General features: G+C 45.3%; 1 protein-coding gene and 1 pseudogene across 2 annotated transcripts; both read right to left on the reverse strand.

Annotated features, from left to right (window-relative positions):
* Positions 1 to 227: 227 nt before the first annotated feature.
* LOC135520210 (bromodomain-containing protein 2-like) lies at positions 228 to 9,332 on the reverse strand (annotated as a pseudogene).
* A 6,580-nt stretch (positions 9,333 to 15,912) lies between these two features.
* Positions 15,913 to 19,184, reverse strand: LOC135521258 (uncharacterized). 2 transcript variants are annotated; one of them, XM_064947182.1, is made up of 5 exons: positions 19,013 to 19,184; positions 18,231 to 18,559; positions 17,923 to 18,115; positions 17,526 to 17,672; positions 15,915 to 16,696 (listed from the first exon to the last, which is right to left on the reverse strand). In XM_064947182.1, exons 2-5 carry the CDS (start codon positions 18,502 to 18,504, stop codon positions 16,693 to 16,695), a joined length of 618 nt encoding a protein of 205 aa, XP_064803254.1. In that variant the 5' UTR covers positions 18,505 to 18,559; positions 19,013 to 19,184; the 3' UTR covers positions 15,915 to 16,692. The 2 variants fall into 2 exon arrangements, with proteins under 2 accessions (XP_064803253.1, XP_064803254.1); XM_064947181.1 differs by lacking the exon at positions 17,526 to 17,672 and having other exon boundaries at positions 15,913 to 16,696.
* Positions 19,185 to 19,332: the final 148 nt, after the last annotated feature.

A 19,332-nucleotide genomic window follows, 5' to 3' on the forward strand; every position in this document is an offset into this window, starting at 1 on the left:
AATACTTATGTGATATTTTAAAATGATAAATTAGCAAATATTTCTAAACACCTGTTTCTGCTTTGTCATTATGGGGTCTTGTGTGTAGATTGATGAGGAAAACAAACAATTCAATCAATTTTAGAACAATGCTTTGTGCAAAAGGTCAAGGGGTCTGAATACTTTCTATAGGCACTGTATAAATAGGTGTGTACTGTGTATACATATTACAAACAAATAGAAAAGGCTTTATAGAAGGTCTCATTTTAATATATACAATTTTCAAATGACTGGATTGATGCTCAGAAGCATGCCAGTCAACCAGGAGGCAAAACAATGTTCAGGACATGTTCTGGAATAATAAAGCATGACTAAGCGGAAGAGGATAAATATAGAGTATAAAAGAAAAGCAAGACAGGAAAATAGACTCACTGGTAGAAAGAAACACTGAAATACAGTACTATACATATATATACACACACACACAATTTCCTTAGATCTAACAGCCTAGCTTCTATACATCTCATCTGGTCTATCTCTTGGTCCAGACTTCAACGTAGGATGTCTGCTCCTGTGTACATGGTGATGTAACAGCTAACCAACAGTTAGCTTACAAAGCACATCATACTGTGACACTGACTGTATTCTGAATGTTCTAATGTTGAAAACGTTATGGCTGACCTACAAAACATTGTGGAACTGTATCAACAGTGGACTAAACGAAACAAAATGACAAATGATTGGGAGAGTGGAATTTTCCTTTAAGCACAAACAGAATGAACGGAGTTGCTTAGAACTGCAAACCGATCAGTTTCTACGACCGCTGTGATTAAGACTGCAGTGTCACCATCAAGAAACCTACTCGTTTCCTGAGAAATGACACACGGGCTGTTTCTTAATGATAAGTGCCATACATCTATGACACGTGTCATTAGTTAGATCTCTCAAGAGTAACATATGGAATGGAAATAAAACTCTCCTGCCTATGAACTTTATATCCAGCTGAATGTTGGTCTGTAAGCAGGAAGAACAGATGTAAAATGAAACACAAAGCAACAACAAAAAGTACCGACTCGTGACTGCAGCCATAAGACTTGACAGAAAAGACAACTACCAGATCTGAAAATCGACCACTAGACAGTGACGGCCTCGTAGTGAGAGAACAGATAAGCGTAAGCATTACAATACTCACTCCACATAGCTTTCCGGAAGGGCAAAGTGGGGTTTCTGCCATACTGCTTATACCCATTCAGTTCTTATCAATCTATGATTGCACATCAAGAAGTGTCCAACATGGGGCTGAGCACATCTCTCCACATCCTTTCACTACTCCTCAGTCTCCCGCTTTGGGGGATCGCCATAAAATTATTCTTTATAAAAGAAACGTAGATAAATTGTACAAGTATTTACACAGGGAGGAGAGGGATAACAAGGCGTTTGTGTTGGGGGTCTTGTGCAGTCAGAGTTGGTCCGATGCGGTTTCTGTCTGAACATTCCGAGAGCACCACTTCCTCCTCCGTAGCCGTTGTAAGTGATGATTGATGCTTCTGCGCTGTTTATTTCTGATAGTTTCAAAAGCTATGAAGATGTCCAGTGAAAGCAGATATGCAATTTGTTGAAACCACAACAGAGTAAAGACTTGGATATACATCATCCTGAATGGTCATTTCATAGGGAACTGTCAGAGGCGCTCTCGTATTGTCATATTACCAACATTTCAAAAATAAAGGCTCTAACATGGCAGCCGTTCTTAAACCTGGCTGAACTCTCAATATGTTTCTGGTCTTCAGTATCCTTAGTGACCTTCACGCGTCCTCCACCCTAATCCCACCATCATTCATCTTGGATTGTTCTAGCTGGGGTGCCTTTCGAGGGAGGGGCACTCTTTTCCCTCCCTTGACTGCCCCAGGAGACTTCGTCCTGGGGCTGCCACATGTCCCTGAGCTCGACGGGGGGGGGGGGGGGGTTCCCTCCCTCTCCCACTGTCTCATCAACCCGAGTCTGATTCGCTGGTGTCAGAGGAGGAGGATGACGAGGAGGAAGAGTCCGAGCTGGAGCTGCTGCCGCTGAGGCGGGAGGGCTGGGCGTGAGGCTCCACGCCACTGAGCTTCTCCACTGCAAGAGAGACAAAGGGGGTAATAGGATTAGTATTTATCTCAATGCTAAATGATACATGTGCAACAGCAGTTCCGTGTGTCTGTGTGCATGTGGCTCTCACCCTTGGGTTTCTGGGGTTTCTTGCCAGAGTTGAGCTGTCCGCTGACATCCTGCAGCCTCCTCTCCAGCTCACTCTTCTTCTCCAGGGCCAGTTCCTCTCTGGACTTGCCGGGGCCTCCTTTCTTCACTGTTACAAACAGACAGGAAGACAGGTTAAAGGTTACATACTCAGCCCTCACATACATATCCAAACATTCCATAGTGAAAGACTTGTTCCTTTTGTATGGTATTAGTCAACCAGAGCGCTAGCATGTAGCATTTTATCACCACAGCATCAGCTTGTAGCATCAGTCCTTTGTAGCATAACAAGGCATTAGCAAGTGTCTGCAGTGACAACATGATGCATTCCCATTCACACCATACTAGCATTAGCTATTGCTATTCGTTCCCCCTCACCATAGGGCTTACGGGGCTTCTTCCTCAGGCACGTCATGACGTAGCGCTCCAGCTCGCGCAGCGTCGACGGCTTGAGCGTCTCAAAGTCGATCTCGATCTCCTCGGGGTTGGTGTCGCGCAGCGAGGGCTCGCGGGACTGGATGATGTGGACGACGCGGCCCAGCTTTTCGCCGGGCAGCTTGTTGATGTCCAGGCTCAGCTGGCGCTTCTCGTCGTACGACATGGGAGACGTCTCCTCCTCCTCCTCGGAGTCATAGTGGGGCAGCATGGAGAATGCAGGCGGGGCGTAGTAGGGCATGGTAGCAGCCTGGGACTTCTTGGTGTTTCTAGGGAGAGGGAAGCTGTTAGAGGCCATGGATTAGTCCTAGAGAAATTGTATGCCAACTTTTCCAGCACGGAGCCCATTTTTTTGTAATCATTTCTCGTGACCCCACGCCAAATATAATGACAACCTACATTGACACATTTACAGTTTTTTTTTTAATTTTCATCTCTTAACAAAATGAACTTGATATACTGCCCCATACAATAATCTGTACTCTGCAATCCCACTGCAGTTTCTAGAGAAACAAATGCAGGTCAAGTTGGAAATTGGATTGTGATGAAAGAGAGGAAGTAGAAAATGGTGTATGAAACTTTTTAAAAAGCAAAGTGAGGAAACAGAAAAGGTAGACGAGGAAGCAATGTGAAAGTCTACAAAATGAGACTGAAAACAGCAAATAAAAGCAAAGAGAAAGGTTGTGTTTGAGGTCAGTGTGTGCTTACTTGCTGCCCTTCTTCTTGCCAGGGCCTCTCCTGCACTGTGAGGAGGCGGGAGCTGAGCTCCTGCAACTGGATTTACTCTTCGGAGTCCTCACCGGCTTGGTCGTCGGCATCTCCCAGTCCTCACCCCCTACCGCCGCGCTGGGCCGTCCTCGGCTTCGCTTCTCCGGCTTCTTCTTCTTCTTCTTCTCCTTCTTGTCTTTCTTCTCTCTCTTCTTCTTGTTCTTGACAATTGGGCCCTGGGAGAGGGCTGCCAGCTGCTCGTGTACGGCTCGGAGCTGTGACCAGGGGGCAGACCAGAGGTGGAGTGTTCAACTGGACAAATACACTTTACTTATATGGCTAGATCATGAAGGAATAATGTGATATTTTATTTAAATGTTTTATTTAACTAGGCAAGTCAGTTAAGAACAAATTGTCATTTACAATGACGACCTACCATAGAGCGTAACAGTAAGAAAATACAGCAAATAGCAGGCTTGTGAAAATACATGTTTGAACACAGAGAGTACTTGTATAAACATGTATACCAAATGAGTGAAAGTATGCATACTAGCATGGATTTGTCTGAATATTAGAAAAACCTGTGTTGGAGAGAAGTCTAGAACTCTTGATGCAGTCTATGCTTGTGGTGTGTAGATGAAAGCTGGCCTGTGTTAGGTATGTGGTGCGGTGTGTTCGGTGAACGGGGGGGTTGAGTCTACCTGTGTACACACCTGGTCCTGTAACTCGGCCAGGCGGTGTGCTCGCTCCTCCTCGCTGTCCGAGCTGCTCTCGCTCTCGCTGCTGGGCTCGCTCTCCGACGAAAGAGGAGGAGGAGGAGGATGACGACGAAGACGAGGAGTCACCACCGCCGTGAGCGTGAGAGCCCATGCCACCGCCCATGCCTCTGGACTTGGGAGGAGCCTGCTGGAGGGGCTCGTCGGGCATCTTGGCGAAGCGGAACTCAAACACGTCCTAGTTGGACAGATGGACAAAACGGAGTGAGCTTGTTTTTTACTCCATTGTGGATCATGTCCCTTTTGTTTTGTTACACAGTAATACCTTATCACAAGAAACAAAGTTGTAGGGACAGAACAGAGAAATAGAGTCAAAACTATTTATAGATTAGACAATAAGTAGACTTATCCAGTGACTTTCAGTAATTGCATTCTGCCAAGGTAGACTACCACATATCGCAGTCATTCCAAGTAAAACCCCCTGAGCATGCAGTGGACAGAGGTCAAGCAACAAAGATGAACTAAGGGTTCCAGGGTGAATTGTGTTGACAAAACCGAGCTCACCTGCAGCTTGCGGGCCATGCCCACTACGTCATGGTCGGGGGGATTGTATTTGTAGCAGTTGGAGAACATGAGTCGGACGTCAGCGGAAAACTGCTGCGAATCCCTGTACTCCCGACTGTCCATCCTCCTCTGTGAGAAAGATGGGAGAGAGAAAAGACTGTTTTAAACTTCAACATATAAAGGAGAGGACTCCAGATAGGGATAAGCCTCCTTAGTTTCATACTGTGACAAAAATCCACACAAAACAAATCTGAGAAGATAGGAGGTAATAATCCATGAAATGTGTATTTCAACCACATTCAGTTCTCATCGAGTCAGGCAATGTGACGTCTCTATCTTGCAAGCTGACCTTGATGTTGCTGAGGTCCATGGGGCACTTGATGATGTCGTGGTAGTCGTGCAGGCCCAGGGCCGAGGCGTCCACGGGCTTGTAGAAGGGCCAGGCGTAGGCCGCGTGTTTCTTGGACAGCAGATCCTTCAGCACGCTGCTACAGTAACGCAGCTGTTGACTGAGCTTGGCCCGCCGTGGTGCCTTTGGCTGCACAGAGTCTGGCAGGTCTTTCTTGGGGGGCTTGATGGGGCGTCCACTGCCACCGCGCCGAGCCAGGGTCTTCCCGCCTCCAGCCATCATGGGCTGGAGCAGAATGGGGCCCCCTGGGCCCATGGGTCCTCTCACCAGGCTGGGAGGGGGGTCCATGTCCCCCAGGGAGGTGAGGGAGAGGGTGGAGGGGTCATGGCTCAGGCCTTGCCCGTGGCCTCCTTTCCCCAGGCCCACCATCCGACCCCCTCCTACGGCTAGGGGCATGGTTATCATGGTGGAGGGAGTGGTGGTGTCCGCCTTCCGTTTCACTCCCTTCTTCTGCACAGGGAGAGAGAAGAGTTATGGTATGGTTTTCTATAGCCAATATACAGTGTGAAGGCAGAAGCAACAAGTGTGTAGCATCAATACAATGTACAGTACTATAGCAAGTTCCTATTCAGGTCTTAGCATCTTGAGTGAAGTGTGGTGAGGTACCTTAGCGGTGGGCAGTGTGGGGGGCAGGCTCAGCAGCTGTGTGGGGGGCAGACTCTTGGGCAGCATGGTCAGAGGGGGGGTGTCTGAGTCACCCGTGTCAGAGGAGGAGTATGCTGACTGGGACACCGCAGGGACCTGATGAGCTTTTGACGCTGTAAGATGGGCAGAGAAAAATCAGGCCCAAGAACTCACCCATGGTGATAATACTGCCGAGAATATTATGGCCAAAGACGTACAGTGCACTACACATTAAACAGGTTGTTCCAACTCATCTTTTACCAAACATACACAGTACATCCACCAACTCGTCGTTGAACATTGCTCTTGCCTGCTTTTCCCCACCACAATCTCCAGAGTGACTCACCGTTGGACTTGCGGCCTCCTTTGCCAGGCTTGCCCGGTTTGCCCCTGGGGGCAGGAGGGGGCAGCTCAATCTCCTCCTGGGGCATCTGGGCCACCTTCTGCAGGAACACCTTCTCCAGTGACTGGGCCATCAGCACTATGTCATCTGTGGGCTGGGAGAGGAGAAGAGGCCACAGGCACTTTATAATCTAAATCCAGTTAACACCGGTACATCTACAGTTGCTGTGAATATGGAAAGGCCTTGTGATAAATTAGATAAATATATTAGGTCTGTTGTCATTGATGCATTAGCCTGACCTACACATATGTAAATATTATGGCTATACCTTGTTGTAGATGTAGCAGTTGGTGAACATGGTGTTGAAGTCCTGCATGCACTCACTGGCGCTGCGATAGTAGTTGTTCTCCAGCCGCTTCTTGATGGTTCCCATGTCCATGGGCTGCTTGATGATCTTGTGATAATCCTAGAATAAGAAATAATGGAATAAAGAAAAAGAGTAATGACAGTTGAAAGGTGGTGTGGCGAGGATGTAAACTATGTACAAGCTCTCATAGGTGTAAACCTACATGGTGGTGGGTTGTAAAAGCTTGCAACTCCTATGGCTCTCTAGGACCACTGTTGGTGACCACTAACCTCTACACTTGTTTATAAACAAACAATGTAACTCACTGGGAGGTTGAGTCTGAAGGCATCCACTGGCTCATGGAATGGCCAGGCAAAATGGTGCCTCCACAGGGACTTGATCATAGCCTTCTGGAGGAACTGCAGCTGGTTGGTCATGCAGCCCTGCCGGCCGGGGTCCCTGACGGGGGGCTGGACCGGGGGAGGGGGCGGCGCGTACGGCAGCTGGGGGCTCTCAAAGCCTTCATACAGCAGCGAGGGCTTCCGCATGCGCTTGCCTTGGCCCGAGGCATGATGCTCCATCCCGCCGCCAGACAGCCCCACCACTCCCAGAGAGCTGCTGACCAGGAGAGAGGAACAGAGGGTGGGAGAGGTTGAAGTAGTGGGATAGACAGGACAGGCGGTGGGAAGACAGAAGGGGATATATGAGGGGAGAAATACAGAACCTCATTCACATGCTAAAATTATCCCTCAGCTCTGGCATTTCAAAAGTAGTAAGCTACAATGTGCTTGATCTTTGCGATACTTCATTGCCCTACAGTCAATGTCAATACAGTCAACTAATTGTGCATTGTAAGCCAACCTTCATGACGACAAACTTTTAGGTGCAGGCTACACAATTCAAGCAGGAAAGCATTAGGAAGGAACCCTTTGCCAACACAGGCCCTTTGCCATCTGCTCCCTCACCAATGCAATGAGGATTCTATCAATAGGCTGCCACTTTTGGCACCGCCCCGGCAACCAAGATCACTGGATGGGAAATCCCTCGGGCAGCATTGAGGGCAGTTAAACCTGCATTCAGTGGTAGAATAGTGACAACATGCAGGTTCTCCCTCTATTCGCTTCCATCTTTTGCACTGTGTGGACCAGAATGCCAATTTTATCCCAGTCGCCCAGGGCTCACACAGCACGCACATGCCATCCCACTGACACGCAAAGGGAGGCAAAGCTCATGAGCTGATTTTCCATCTCAGGACTTACACACACCCAAACACAACATGGTCTTGTTAAGTTAAACGTTTGGAGAAAGAGCTGCAAAGTATCTGGCAATGCATTAATAATATTATTCATTAATAACTAGGGGGAAAGACTGATAGTTTTGTAACAACCCTGGGTTTATAAGCGCAGATATCGACTCTGCCGCTCGAGCATGCTGTAATGAAACCGGCAGGGAGCAGGTCTCGAACCCTCGACCTTCTAGCCCAGGGTGATATCGACTGTGCAGTAGATATCGACTTTGCCGCTTGAGCATGCTTTTGGGGCGCAGTCGATAGCGTGCTGGACTTCTGGCTAGAAGGTAGAGGGTTCGAGGCCGGTTTCATTCCATTGGTGTCAGAAGTGATCGGACCTTGCATCCACGACAGTGCGTGTGCTTGGCCGGTGAGCGCGTTCCTATAAGACGTAGAGTCGCAAACTAGCGCGAGGACGCGCTCTTTGAAAGGAGAGAGTAGTGTAACGACCCTGGATTTATAAGCACGGATATCGACTGCCGTTTGAGCATGCTTTTGCACAGTCGATAGCGCGGTCGAGGGTTCGAGGCATGATCCCTGCCAGTGTCATTACAGTATGTTGCCCAGTTTGCTGCGCTCTCTTTGAGTACTTGTTATACTTAGCCTAATCTCCCAAGTATTTTCGTTGAATTCACATTGATTTGTGGGTCTTAACCGGTAATAGGCAATAATCAAATGCATTAGCTAGTTAAATTGTGATATGCTTTCATTCTTAACTGTGGCAATCATTTCAGCCGGCAGAGAGGCGAGGCTTCCGCGCTTATTTATAGTCATTGCGTGGGATCAGTGTCGCCGCGCCGCCTTTTTGAGTGTATGTAAACACACCGACGCCAAAACAGACCCTCAGGATCGTCAGTCAAAACCGTCAAACTCCTGTGACTTAAACCCTTGTACAACTATCAAATTAGCTCCTCATGTTAATAGCTTGTTTGTGTGAGACCCCATTTGTGGAAACGTTAACTTAGCTCGTTAGCTTGGAACAATCGCATGTCAACAACTGAATCCAGCTAGCTACCAATCTAGTTAGCCAGGACGCTAACGTTTGCTGGCGAACATCAGAAAGTAAACAACCGGGTTAGGGCAACTGAATAAGCTACAAATAAATTGCACATCTGCGGCCCTAGCTCGGTTTATTTCTCTGTCATTAAGATTTATAGCAGGAAAATGGCGGTGGCGCAGTGCCGCTCAATGAAGCGTTTCATCACCACAGCCAATTCTAAACAATCCCCCAGCACTAAGTTATTGAGTAGGCTGACTCACACAATAAGTCAATATCAACCTCACTGTATGGTTAACTATCTAAGGGGGTGTTAGGAACAAAAAACATATCTATATTTACATCTTACTAGCCAACGGAATATTTTCATTGGTTCGTGTCAGAGTTGAGAAAAGACTAGTTAGCGAGCTGATGCACCGACAGTGAATACTCGCTAACTAGGTTTAGCCATTCCGTCCCGATTCGTGTTAATTGTCACGCCTGCAAAATCAGTTCCGACCCGAGCCTGAAGGTACAATGTTCCTAAAGGTACCTGTCAAGGGGCGGGTTAACGGCCGTTTCCATCAGGATGGATCCGGATTCTTTTTATGTTCCAAATTTGTCCACTGTTATGTTTTCACTAAATAAAAGCCGAACAGTTCTACAATGAAATGGCGCCGAAAAGCTACCGCCTGCCGCTTTATAAACATATCACGTGTCGTTTCCGTGCAATTCCTGTCGGGGTTCTCGTAATACTTGCTTCCGATTGGCTACTCCGCATAGGTGCTAGATTATGTTTGGCTATCCACGCTGTCTGTCATTTAACATGCCACACCCTACAAGAAGAACATCCTGTCCCGTTAGCTTCAGGCGGCTAGTCTGGCTAGTTAGATACAAACAACACCGATTATTTGTTTATATAACTGTTACCATCTTTACGTTCACGAAACCGAATGCGTATTACGAGCTACTCCGAATTATAAATACAAAACAATTATTACCGGTGGTAGATCTTCCTCATGTTATGACTGGGTAATATTTCCCAATGGTTAGCCCCAAGTAGCTAACGGTGGCTAGCTAAAACAGCCAGAAAATCACCAGCCTTTTAGGCACACTGGCACCTAACGTTATGGCCCTCCAACCTTCATTCTCCTTTAGGGAGACAGGGAGACACGTGTGCTGTGTCTCCCTGTCCTTGGGTCCACACACATCACAGCGCTTCTTGTTGCTTCCGGCTGCAATCTAGAATGAGGAAAACACTTAGTTCATGAATGTTACTAAAATCTCACTCACTCACCTATATAGTTATACCAGGCTAAGGTAGGAGAGTCAGACACACACACACATGCAACAACATCACTCACACTTCTTCCGATATTGGAGTTGTTGGTTCTGTGGGTTTGATGGATGGGGCACCAGCATCCTCCTGAATCCCCATCACGATGGCTGCAGAAGCTGGAGTCCTTGGGATATGTTGCCTCCTCTGGATTTGTGGTCTTACCAATGTCTTGCCCAGCTCCTTGAGAGAGAGCCGTCTCCTCTGGAGCTTCCCTCTGTTCCAATCTGGGTTCAACGCCATCCAGATGACAAACGCGTTGTACGCCAAGATGTTGAAGAATATCACAAGTGGCCAGCGTAGGGTTCTTCTTTTACAGTTGTAGCCAGTCACTAGCTTGTATAAATTGTCCACCCCTTCTTTTGTGGCATTTTAATCCATTATGATTTCTATTTTTTGATGTTCCTGGCCACAGATTCTCACATCCCTATGCAGCGTACTCATGAGTACCACATTTTTGCCTTCATTTGGCATGAAGGACACTAGGGACATGTTGGCTGTGAACACAAACTTAGGTCTGTTCCGTGCATTCAACAGCTGAGGTGGGAGTTCTGGCTTGTTTTTTTTTTGTACTGTTCCTACCATCGTCAGCTTCCTCTTGAGGACCTCCTGTCCCAGCTTGTGCAAAGTAAAAAAGTTATTGCATGTGATGTTGTGGCTACAGAGTCCCTTTGTCACGTCCAGGACAACTCACATCCCTTGGTTCTTCTCAGGGGCTCCATATGGCTTCCCCGTATGTATACCCTTTCAAGTTCCACGCATATGATGAAGCAGCATCACAAGCAGTCCAGATCTTGATTCCATATTTAGCGGGTTTAGACGGCATGTACTGTCTGAAGGGCATAAGCTGCTCATCAACAGTAACGTTGGGCCCAAGGTTGTAAAACACGAGAAGGTGGTCCACCCACTGACCTGATTGCAGCTAGCTTGTCTCTCTACCGCCGAGCTTGTCTGGTGTCTCGGTTACACTAACTAGCCTCTCTCTACAAAAATCATTTCTGCCTCCCGGGTGGTGCAGTGGTCTAAGGCACTGCATCACAGTGGTGTAGCTGTGCCACCAGAGACTCTGGGTTCGAGCTCAGGCTCTGTCGTAGCCGGCCGTGACCGGGAGGTCCATGGGGCGACGCACAATTGGCCTAGCGTCGCCCGGGTTAGGGAGGGTTTGGCCAGTAGGGATATCCTTGTCTCATCGCGCACTAGCGACTCCTGTGGGGGGGCGGGCCCAGTGCACGCTGACCAGGTCGCTAGGTGTATGGTGTTTCCTCCGACACATTGGTGCTGCTGGCTTCCGGGTTGGATGCGCGCTGTGTGAAGCAGTGCGGCTTGGTTGGGTTGTGTTTCGGAGGACTCCTGTACGTCTCTCCTGAGCCCGTACAGGAGTTGTAGCGATGAGACAAGACAGTAACTACTAACAATTTGATACTATGAAATTGGGGATAAAAATAAATGTGTTATTTTACATGTTCATCATGAGCCAAGGCCATTGAGACTCAGGTTGAAAAAATAATGAATTGTATCATTTCTTTTAGTAAACATTGAAAATGGGTCCCACAGACCCAAACACCACACAAGGGTTAAAAAAATAGATTAAACAACATGTCATGGATCAGCGAGGACTTTGAGGGGACAAGCACATGCAGACAAACATTATTTGTTTTACTTGGGTTGTTTATATTATTATTATTTTATTGTTTATATATTGTTGTGTTACAAATGTGTGTGACTGTCTATCAATGTACTAGTATTTTGTACTTGTCATGTTTTGTGTTTTTTGGGATTAGAATAGAATAGTTGCTGCCTCAGCAAAAGCTAATGGGGAAACAAATAAACAAATACTGTTGCTATGGCGTTACGACAGTTGAGCTGTGGTGGACCCACTACCAAATATATTTCTAACTAAACCAAGACAGTTCATCTGTGTCGTTTACAGTGTGAACAAATGATACAAGCAAGGTGGGTAAAGCCAAGCATGAGCTAGTGAGATCCTATTGGCGTGTTGTAACATGTATTTGCATATTTCCATGAAAAATGCCTGTGTGAAGTGTGTGTGTTCACAAAGTCAATTCGACCGTGCACTCTTAAACAACGGATTTTGTTTTACCTTTCGCAAAGCGTCAAGTCTATAAAACTTAGTGCACTGTGTTTGTAAGATTCTAGTTTTGGGAACAGCAAAAATTATTGACGTCAGATGTTTCATCAATGAGAAAATGTGCAGAATGTCAGCCCAATTTCACCTAGTTCCATCCTCACCTAGTTCCATCCTGAAAACAACTTCTATCTCAAGGCAATCAGACTGTTAAACAGCCATCACTAACACAGAGGCTGCTGCCTACATACAAACTTGAAATCATTGTCCACTTTAATAAATGGATCACTAGTCACTTAACACCCTGGCCGTCCTACAAGCAATATACACAGGCAATTAGGAAAGCAAAGCCTAGCTTTTTCAAACAGAAATTTGCATCCTGTAGCACAAACTCCAAAACGTTCTGGGACACTAAAGTTCATTGAGAATAAAAGCACCTCCTCCCAGCTGCCCACTGCATTGAGGCTAGGAAACACAGTCACCACCGATAAATCCACGATAATTGAGAATTTCAACAAGCATTTTTCCACGGCTGGCCATGCCTTCCACCTGGCTACCCCTACCCCGGTTACCAGCCCTGCACCCCCCACAGCAACTTACCCAAGCCTCCCCCATTTCTCCTTCACCCAAATCCAGATAGCTGATGTTCTGGAAGAGTTGCAAAGTCTTGACCTCTACAAATTAACTGGGCTAGACAATCTGAACCCTCTCTTTCTAAAATTATCCGCCGAAATTGTTGCAACTCCTATTACTAGCCTTTTCAACCTCTCTTTCGTATCGTCTGAGATCCCCAAAGATTGGAAAGCTGCCGCGGTCATGCCCCTCTTCAAAGGGGGAGACACTCTAGACCCAAACTGTTACAGACCTATATCTATCCTACCCTGCCTTTCCAAGGTCTTCGAACCCAAGTTAGTAACAAACAAGATCCCCGACCATTTTGAATCCCACCATACCTTCTCCGCTATGCAATCTGGTTTCCGAGCTGGTCATGGGTGCACATCAGCCACGCTCAAGGTCCTAAACGACATCATAACCACCATCGATAAAAGACAATACTGTGCAGCCATATTCATCGACCTGGCTAAGGCTTTCGACTCTGTCAATCACCACATTCTTATCAACAGATTCAACAGCCTTGGTTTCTCAAATGACTGCCTCGCCTGGTTCACCAACTACTTCTCAGACAGAGTTCTGTGTGTCAAATCCGAGGGCCTGTTGTCCGAACCTCTGGAAGTCTCTATGGGGGTGCCACAGGGTTCAAATCTCGGGCTGACTCTTTTCTCTGTATACATCAATGACGTTGCTCTTGAGGCTGGTGATTCTCTAATCTACCTCTATGCAGACGACACCATTCTGTATACTCCTGGCCATTCTATGGACACTGTGTTAACTAACCTCCAGACAAGCTTCAATGCCATACAACTCTCCTTCCGTGGCCTCCAACTGCTCTTAAATGCAAGTAAAATTAAATGCTCTTCAACTGATCGCTGCCTGCACCTGCCCGCCCGTCCAGCATCACTACTCTGAACGGTTCTGACTTAGAATATGTGGACAACTACAAATACCTAGGTGTCTGGTTAGACTGTAAACTCTCATTCCATACTAACATTAAGCATTTCCAATCCAAAATTAAATCTAGAATCGGCTTCCTATTTCGCAAAAAAAGCATCCTTCACTCATGCTGCCAAACATACCCTCGTAAAACTGACTATCCTACCGATCCTTGACTTCAGTGATGTCATTTACAAAATAACCTACAAACACTTTACTCAACAAATTGGATGCAGTCTGTCACAATGCCATCCGTTTTGTCACCAAAGCCCCATATACTACCCACCACTGCGACCTGTATTCTCTTGTTGGCTGGCCCTCGCTTCATATTTGTCGCCAAACCCACCAGGTCATCTATAAGTCTTTGCTAGGTAAAGCTCCGCCTTATCTCAGCTCACTGGTCACCATAGCAGCACCCACCCTTAGCATGCGCTCCAGCAGGTATATTTCACTGATCACCCCCAAAGCCATTTCTCCCTTTGGCCGCCTTTTCTTCCAGTTCTCTGCTGCCAATGACTGGAACGAATTGCAAAAATCACTGAAGCTGGAGACTCATATCTCCCTCACTAGCTTTAAGCATCAGCTGTCAGAGCAGCTCACAGATCATTGCACCTGTACATAGTCCATCTGTAAGTAGCCCATCCAACTACCTCATCCCCATATTGTTATTTTTTTTTGCTCCTTTGCACCCCAATATTTCTACTTGCACATTCATCTTCTGCACATCTATCACTCCAGGTTTCAATTGCTAAATTATAATTACTTCACCACTACGGTCTATTTATTGCCTTACCTACCTAATCTTACCTCATTTGCCCACGCTGTATATAGATTTTGTTCAATTTGGTTATTGACTGTACGTTTGTTTATTACATGTGTAACTCTGGTGTTGTTTGTGTCGCACTGCTTTGCTTTATCTTGGCCAGGTCGCAGTTGTAAATGAGAACTTGTTCTCAACTGGCCTACCTGGTTAAATAAAGGTGAAAAGAATGTCATAATAATAATGCACTTTAATAATGTTTACATATCTTGCATTTCTCATCTCATATGTACAGTATATACTGTATTTTATACCATCAATTGCATCTTGCCTATGCTGCTCTGTCATTGCTCATCCATATATTTATATGTATATATTCTTATTCCATTCCTTTACTTAGATTTGTGTGTATTAGGTAGTTGTTGTGGAATTGTTAGATTACATGTTAGTTATTGCTGCACTGTCGGAACTAGAAGCACAAGCATTTTGCTACACTCGCAATAACATCTGCTAACCATGTGTATGTGATTTCTCCCACGACCCACGACTGGACTTCCTCTCAACAACATATTTGGTGGTGAGAAAACATTCTAAATGGATGCTTCAGCTTTATAGCCCCTGTGACGTGTGTGGTTACCCCTTGTCTGTGCTGGTTACCCCTTGTCTGTGCTGGTTACCCCTTGTCTGTGCTGGTTACCCCTTGTCTGTGCTGATTACCCCTTGTCTGTGCTGGTTACCCCTTGTCTGTGCTGGTTACCCCTTGTCTGTGCTGATTACCTCTTGTCTGTGCTGGTTACCCCTTGTCTGTGCTGATTACCCCTTGTCTGTGCTGGTTACCCCTTGTCTGTGCTGGTTACCCCTTGTCTGTGCTGGTTACCCCTTGTCTGTGCTGGTTACCCCTTGTCTGTGCTGATTACCCCTTGTCTTTGCTGGTTACCCCTTGTCTGTGCTGGTTACCCCTTGTCTGTGCTGGTTACCCCTTGTCTGTGCTGGTTACCCCTTGTCTGTGCTGATTACCCCTTGTCTGTGCTGGTTACCCCTTGTCTGTGCTGGTTACCCCTTGTCTGTGCTGGTTACCCCTTGTCTGTGCTGGTTACCCCTTGTCTGTGCTGATTACCCCTTGTCTGTGCTGGTTACCCCTTGTCTGTGCTGGTTAACCCTTGTCTGTGCTGGTTAACCCTTGTCTGTGCTGGTTACCCCTTGTCTGTGCTGCTACTGCTGCAGTATCTGGCTGCTCCAGCAGTGTGTACGTTTGTGGACCTAAAACTATGCTATTGCAACTGTTATGAAACTGCCTGTGTTAAGCATCGTATTGCCTTCATTGGAAATACCCTCTAAACACTAACAGTATTGCTGGGGGTCAATGTATGCAATTCGGCTTGGACTTTGGCATCATTATCTAGGCCTGTAGCAATGGAAAGAATAAGTGAAAGCATGTCATTAGGCGTTTCCCATAATAATACAGATCAACTGCAAAACGTACACGTCATGCTGTTATTATGTAACCATTCCCCCACATTCAGATACTAAATGAAGAAATTATTTCAGAGAGCAGAATATTTATTGTCATTAACACAGAACAGAAAAAGGCTCCTGTATTGTACTGCCTTGAAGAGACAGAAAAACAAAACATTCTTTGGGATCCCTATTTACACTATATAGTTAGAACACAAAAGTGGGAGAACAATTTAACAAAAATAAATGTAAAAATAAATACAAAAGGCATTTGGGGCAGAAAGAATACTTTAGTTACACTATAGCGCAAATAGAAAGTTTAACATAGAAATGTGCTCTTTGTATGAAACCTCTTATATTACAGGACTCTTATTGTAATCAGTGAGGGGAATATGATAATTTAACAACAGTTTGATGCTATGATCTCAGAGTATTTGTTAAACATATGCGATGCAGTAGAACTAGTAGGTAATAATGTTGAAAATGTGAGATGGTGGCAGAAGTGGGATTTCTGTTTACATTGAGGAGTGTCATGGGATTAGAGCCTCTGTTTTAGTTGTTTAGCTCCTCCCCTTCTTTGCGCTGGAAGCCTGTGTTCTGCTTGTTCAAAAGGCACAAACAGTTCTGGGACCAGGCTACTTCCACAACAATAGGTCAGAAAAGGTCTGATTTCCTGTACCTGGAACCACTTGCCGGGTATCTTTGGTATGACCCAGATGATAGGAAGCCCCATAGCGGTGAAGAGTGACAGCTTCCAGGAGAGATTGAGCATGAAGATGAAGTGGAAAGTGACCCGCATGAAGTACCACATCAGCAGACTCAACTTCTCACTCAGAGACTCACTCATGTCGTTGGTGTCCGTGGTGATGCGTGACACAAGGTCACCTAGAACAAAGGTCATAGGTTAAGTTAGTGTGCAAATATATATATACCACATATATATATATATATATATATATATATATATATATATATATATATATATATATATATATATATATATATATATATATATATATATATATATATATATATAGCATTAAAGTATAAATATATAGCATATATACTTTAAAGAAAGACCCGCACAATACTCTTGACCGGATCACTCATGTTTATGAAGATACTCTCCTTTTCACGTCACTTTGGACATACAGTATGTGTTTATCAGTTAGCTTAATCAATTAGTAAACCAGCAACTGTATAAAAAAATATATATTTAAGAAAGGTGAAGTACAGGTAACTGCCAAAATAAAGAAATCACTTGAGCAAATGATGGATACATAGTATATTGAAAGCAGGTGCTTCCACCCAGGTGTGATTCCTGAGTTAATTAAGCAATGAACATCCCATCATGCTTAGGGTCACGTATAAATATGTCCAGCTGACCATTATTTTGGCTACCATGGCTAGAAGATGAGATCTCAGTGACTTTGATAGAGGGGTTTTAAAGCAGTATAGGGGGTTAATGTGTGTGTGTGTGTGTGTGTCAGTCACCAGATCTCAACCCAACTGAACAATTATGGGGGATTCTGGAGCGGCGCCTAAGACAGCGTTTTCCACCACCATCAACAAAACAAGAAATGATTCAATTTCTCGTGGAAGAATGGTGTAAATCCCTCAAAATAAAGTTCCAGACACTTGTAGAATCTATGTCAGAGCACATTGAAGCTATTCTGGCAGCTAGTGGTGGTATTTAATTTATTTAGGCAGTTACCTGTAGATTGCAATGAGATATGACTCAGCTGTCTGAGCTTTGTCAAAGAAAGCGATCTCCTGCTTCAGCACCGACTGGAAGCCTAGGCGCTGGATGGAGGTGTGTATGCGACTCATGGTGATGTTGTAGATGAGGTCACACACAGCACTGAATGATAGAGATGGGAGAAGGAGGGCAAATAAACACCTTACTACAGTGTCATTACAATACATGCCCTATGAAAGTGGTTAGGACACTTGAAACCTCAAAATTAAACAGGAGTATCAATTGGAAGGACTCAATAGTATCACATCACCAATTATTGATATATGCTGTACCACACCTCATGACTGTAATCATAGACATGACCGTGATGGCATAAGTGAAGGCTTCATTCATAATCCAATAGCCATCTCACCAAGGGAAGAGATGACGACAAGACTCAGCATGACTCCAAAGCGTATGATATAAGGCTTCATGTATGCCATCAGTTTCTCTAGAGATGCCCCAGTCTTCTTCTGTGGTTCCTTGGTGGGCTTGGTAAGAAGAGAAGGGACGTAGCGTGTCCAGTACAACCATGCTACGACTGTTACGCAGTAGCCCTGAGGTAGCTGAAAAACAAGTGATTTTAGTTTGTTTGGTTTATCAATTTTTAAAACAAAAAGGGTATATATATTAATATATATATATATATATATTAACATAATTATAGCAATATAAACCCACCCCCTGCCAGGAGTGCCATCCCCATAGCGGCCCCAGGATGGACTGGCCACATGCCCAGAGAAGGCTGATGTAGATTGGGCAATGGAAGCAGAGGACCCCCATGCTCTGGAGCCCCTCGAAGCTGCTCATCCATAGGGGACTTCCAGGGAACGTGAAGCTGAGAAAGAGGTGGAGGCCAGCACGGAGCAGGCTTCCACCCCACAAGGTGATGAGGGGATGGGGGAGGAGGAGAGGGGAGAGTTGGGCCAAGCGACTGTCTGCACCACACACACATCCATGCACAGGAAGAGCAGTGGAGAGAAGTTCATTTTTGGCATTCCGAACAGGCTCTAGAACAGGAGTTTGGGACAGATAGATAATGAGGTTGAGGAACATCAGGGTTATATTGAGGAGGACTAAGTGGGATACCATATTGAAAATGAAATGTTCACATAGATTTGTTTATAGCCTATTAGGAAAAAGTGGAAATTTGGGAATTAGTTCACACAAAATCCCAATTAAACCCTTGGGACATAGATTATCTGAAAATATTGGAAGGAGTGTGACCATTTAATGAAAAACAGCTGGCCGACTAGTAAGAAACACCATTGGGTGCTGGAGTATGTAATCAACTGTTATGTTATGGCGCTTCATTTTTACTTTCACTTTCAACTAGGTGAATTTCAAAGTCGTTTAGGCTTCAGAATGGATATGACGAATGGTATTAACACATTACAATGCATTATGTAATATATAATAAAATATAACAAGCAAATTACTTTTTGAAAAGATAGACTACTCACGTTTGCATGTGGGCTATTACGAGTGAGGTTGCAATTTATTCTAAATGTCAAGGAAACGATAGCCTATATTCCATGTTACACTCTCATATCATACAAAGGGCCATCTTAGTATTAATTTAGTTATACTGCAGTGTGAGACTGGACTGGAGGACCCCACGTTCAAGTTGGTGATTGTGCTTCATACCAAAACCGAAAATACATAACTGGAAAGTCTCTCATGAACGACCTGCCCCCTCTTGCCATGCCTTACTGAGTTTGGAAAACGCCGATTTTAGATTAATTATGCTATGCTTTATGTGAAACGACTAGGTGATTACTGT

The sequence above is a fragment of the Oncorhynchus masou genome, chromosome 29, assembly GCF_036934945.1.
Source record: "Oncorhynchus masou masou isolate Uvic2021 chromosome 29, UVic_Omas_1.1, whole genome shotgun sequence".
In the NCBI taxonomy this organism is placed as follows: domain Eukaryota; kingdom Metazoa; phylum Chordata; class Actinopteri; order Salmoniformes; family Salmonidae; genus Oncorhynchus; species Oncorhynchus masou.

What these genes read in the sequence shown, in the direction of transcription:
- LOC135521258 (XM_064947181.1), bottom strand. Translation starts at nt 18,359, where the DNA reads ATGAGCAGCTTCGAGGGGCTCCAGAGCATGGGGGTCCTCTGCTTCCAT. An exon ending in GATGGCACTCCTGGCAGGGG is followed by an intron (nt 18,116 to 18,230) that starts GTGGGTTTATAT and finishes CTTGTTTTTCAG; the next exon opens with CTACCTCAGGGCTACTGCGT. An exon ending in TGTCGTCATCTCTTCCCTTG is followed by an intron (nt 16,697 to 17,922) that starts GTGAGATGGCTA and finishes CCTTTGTTCTAG; the next exon opens with GTGACCTTGTGTCACGCATC.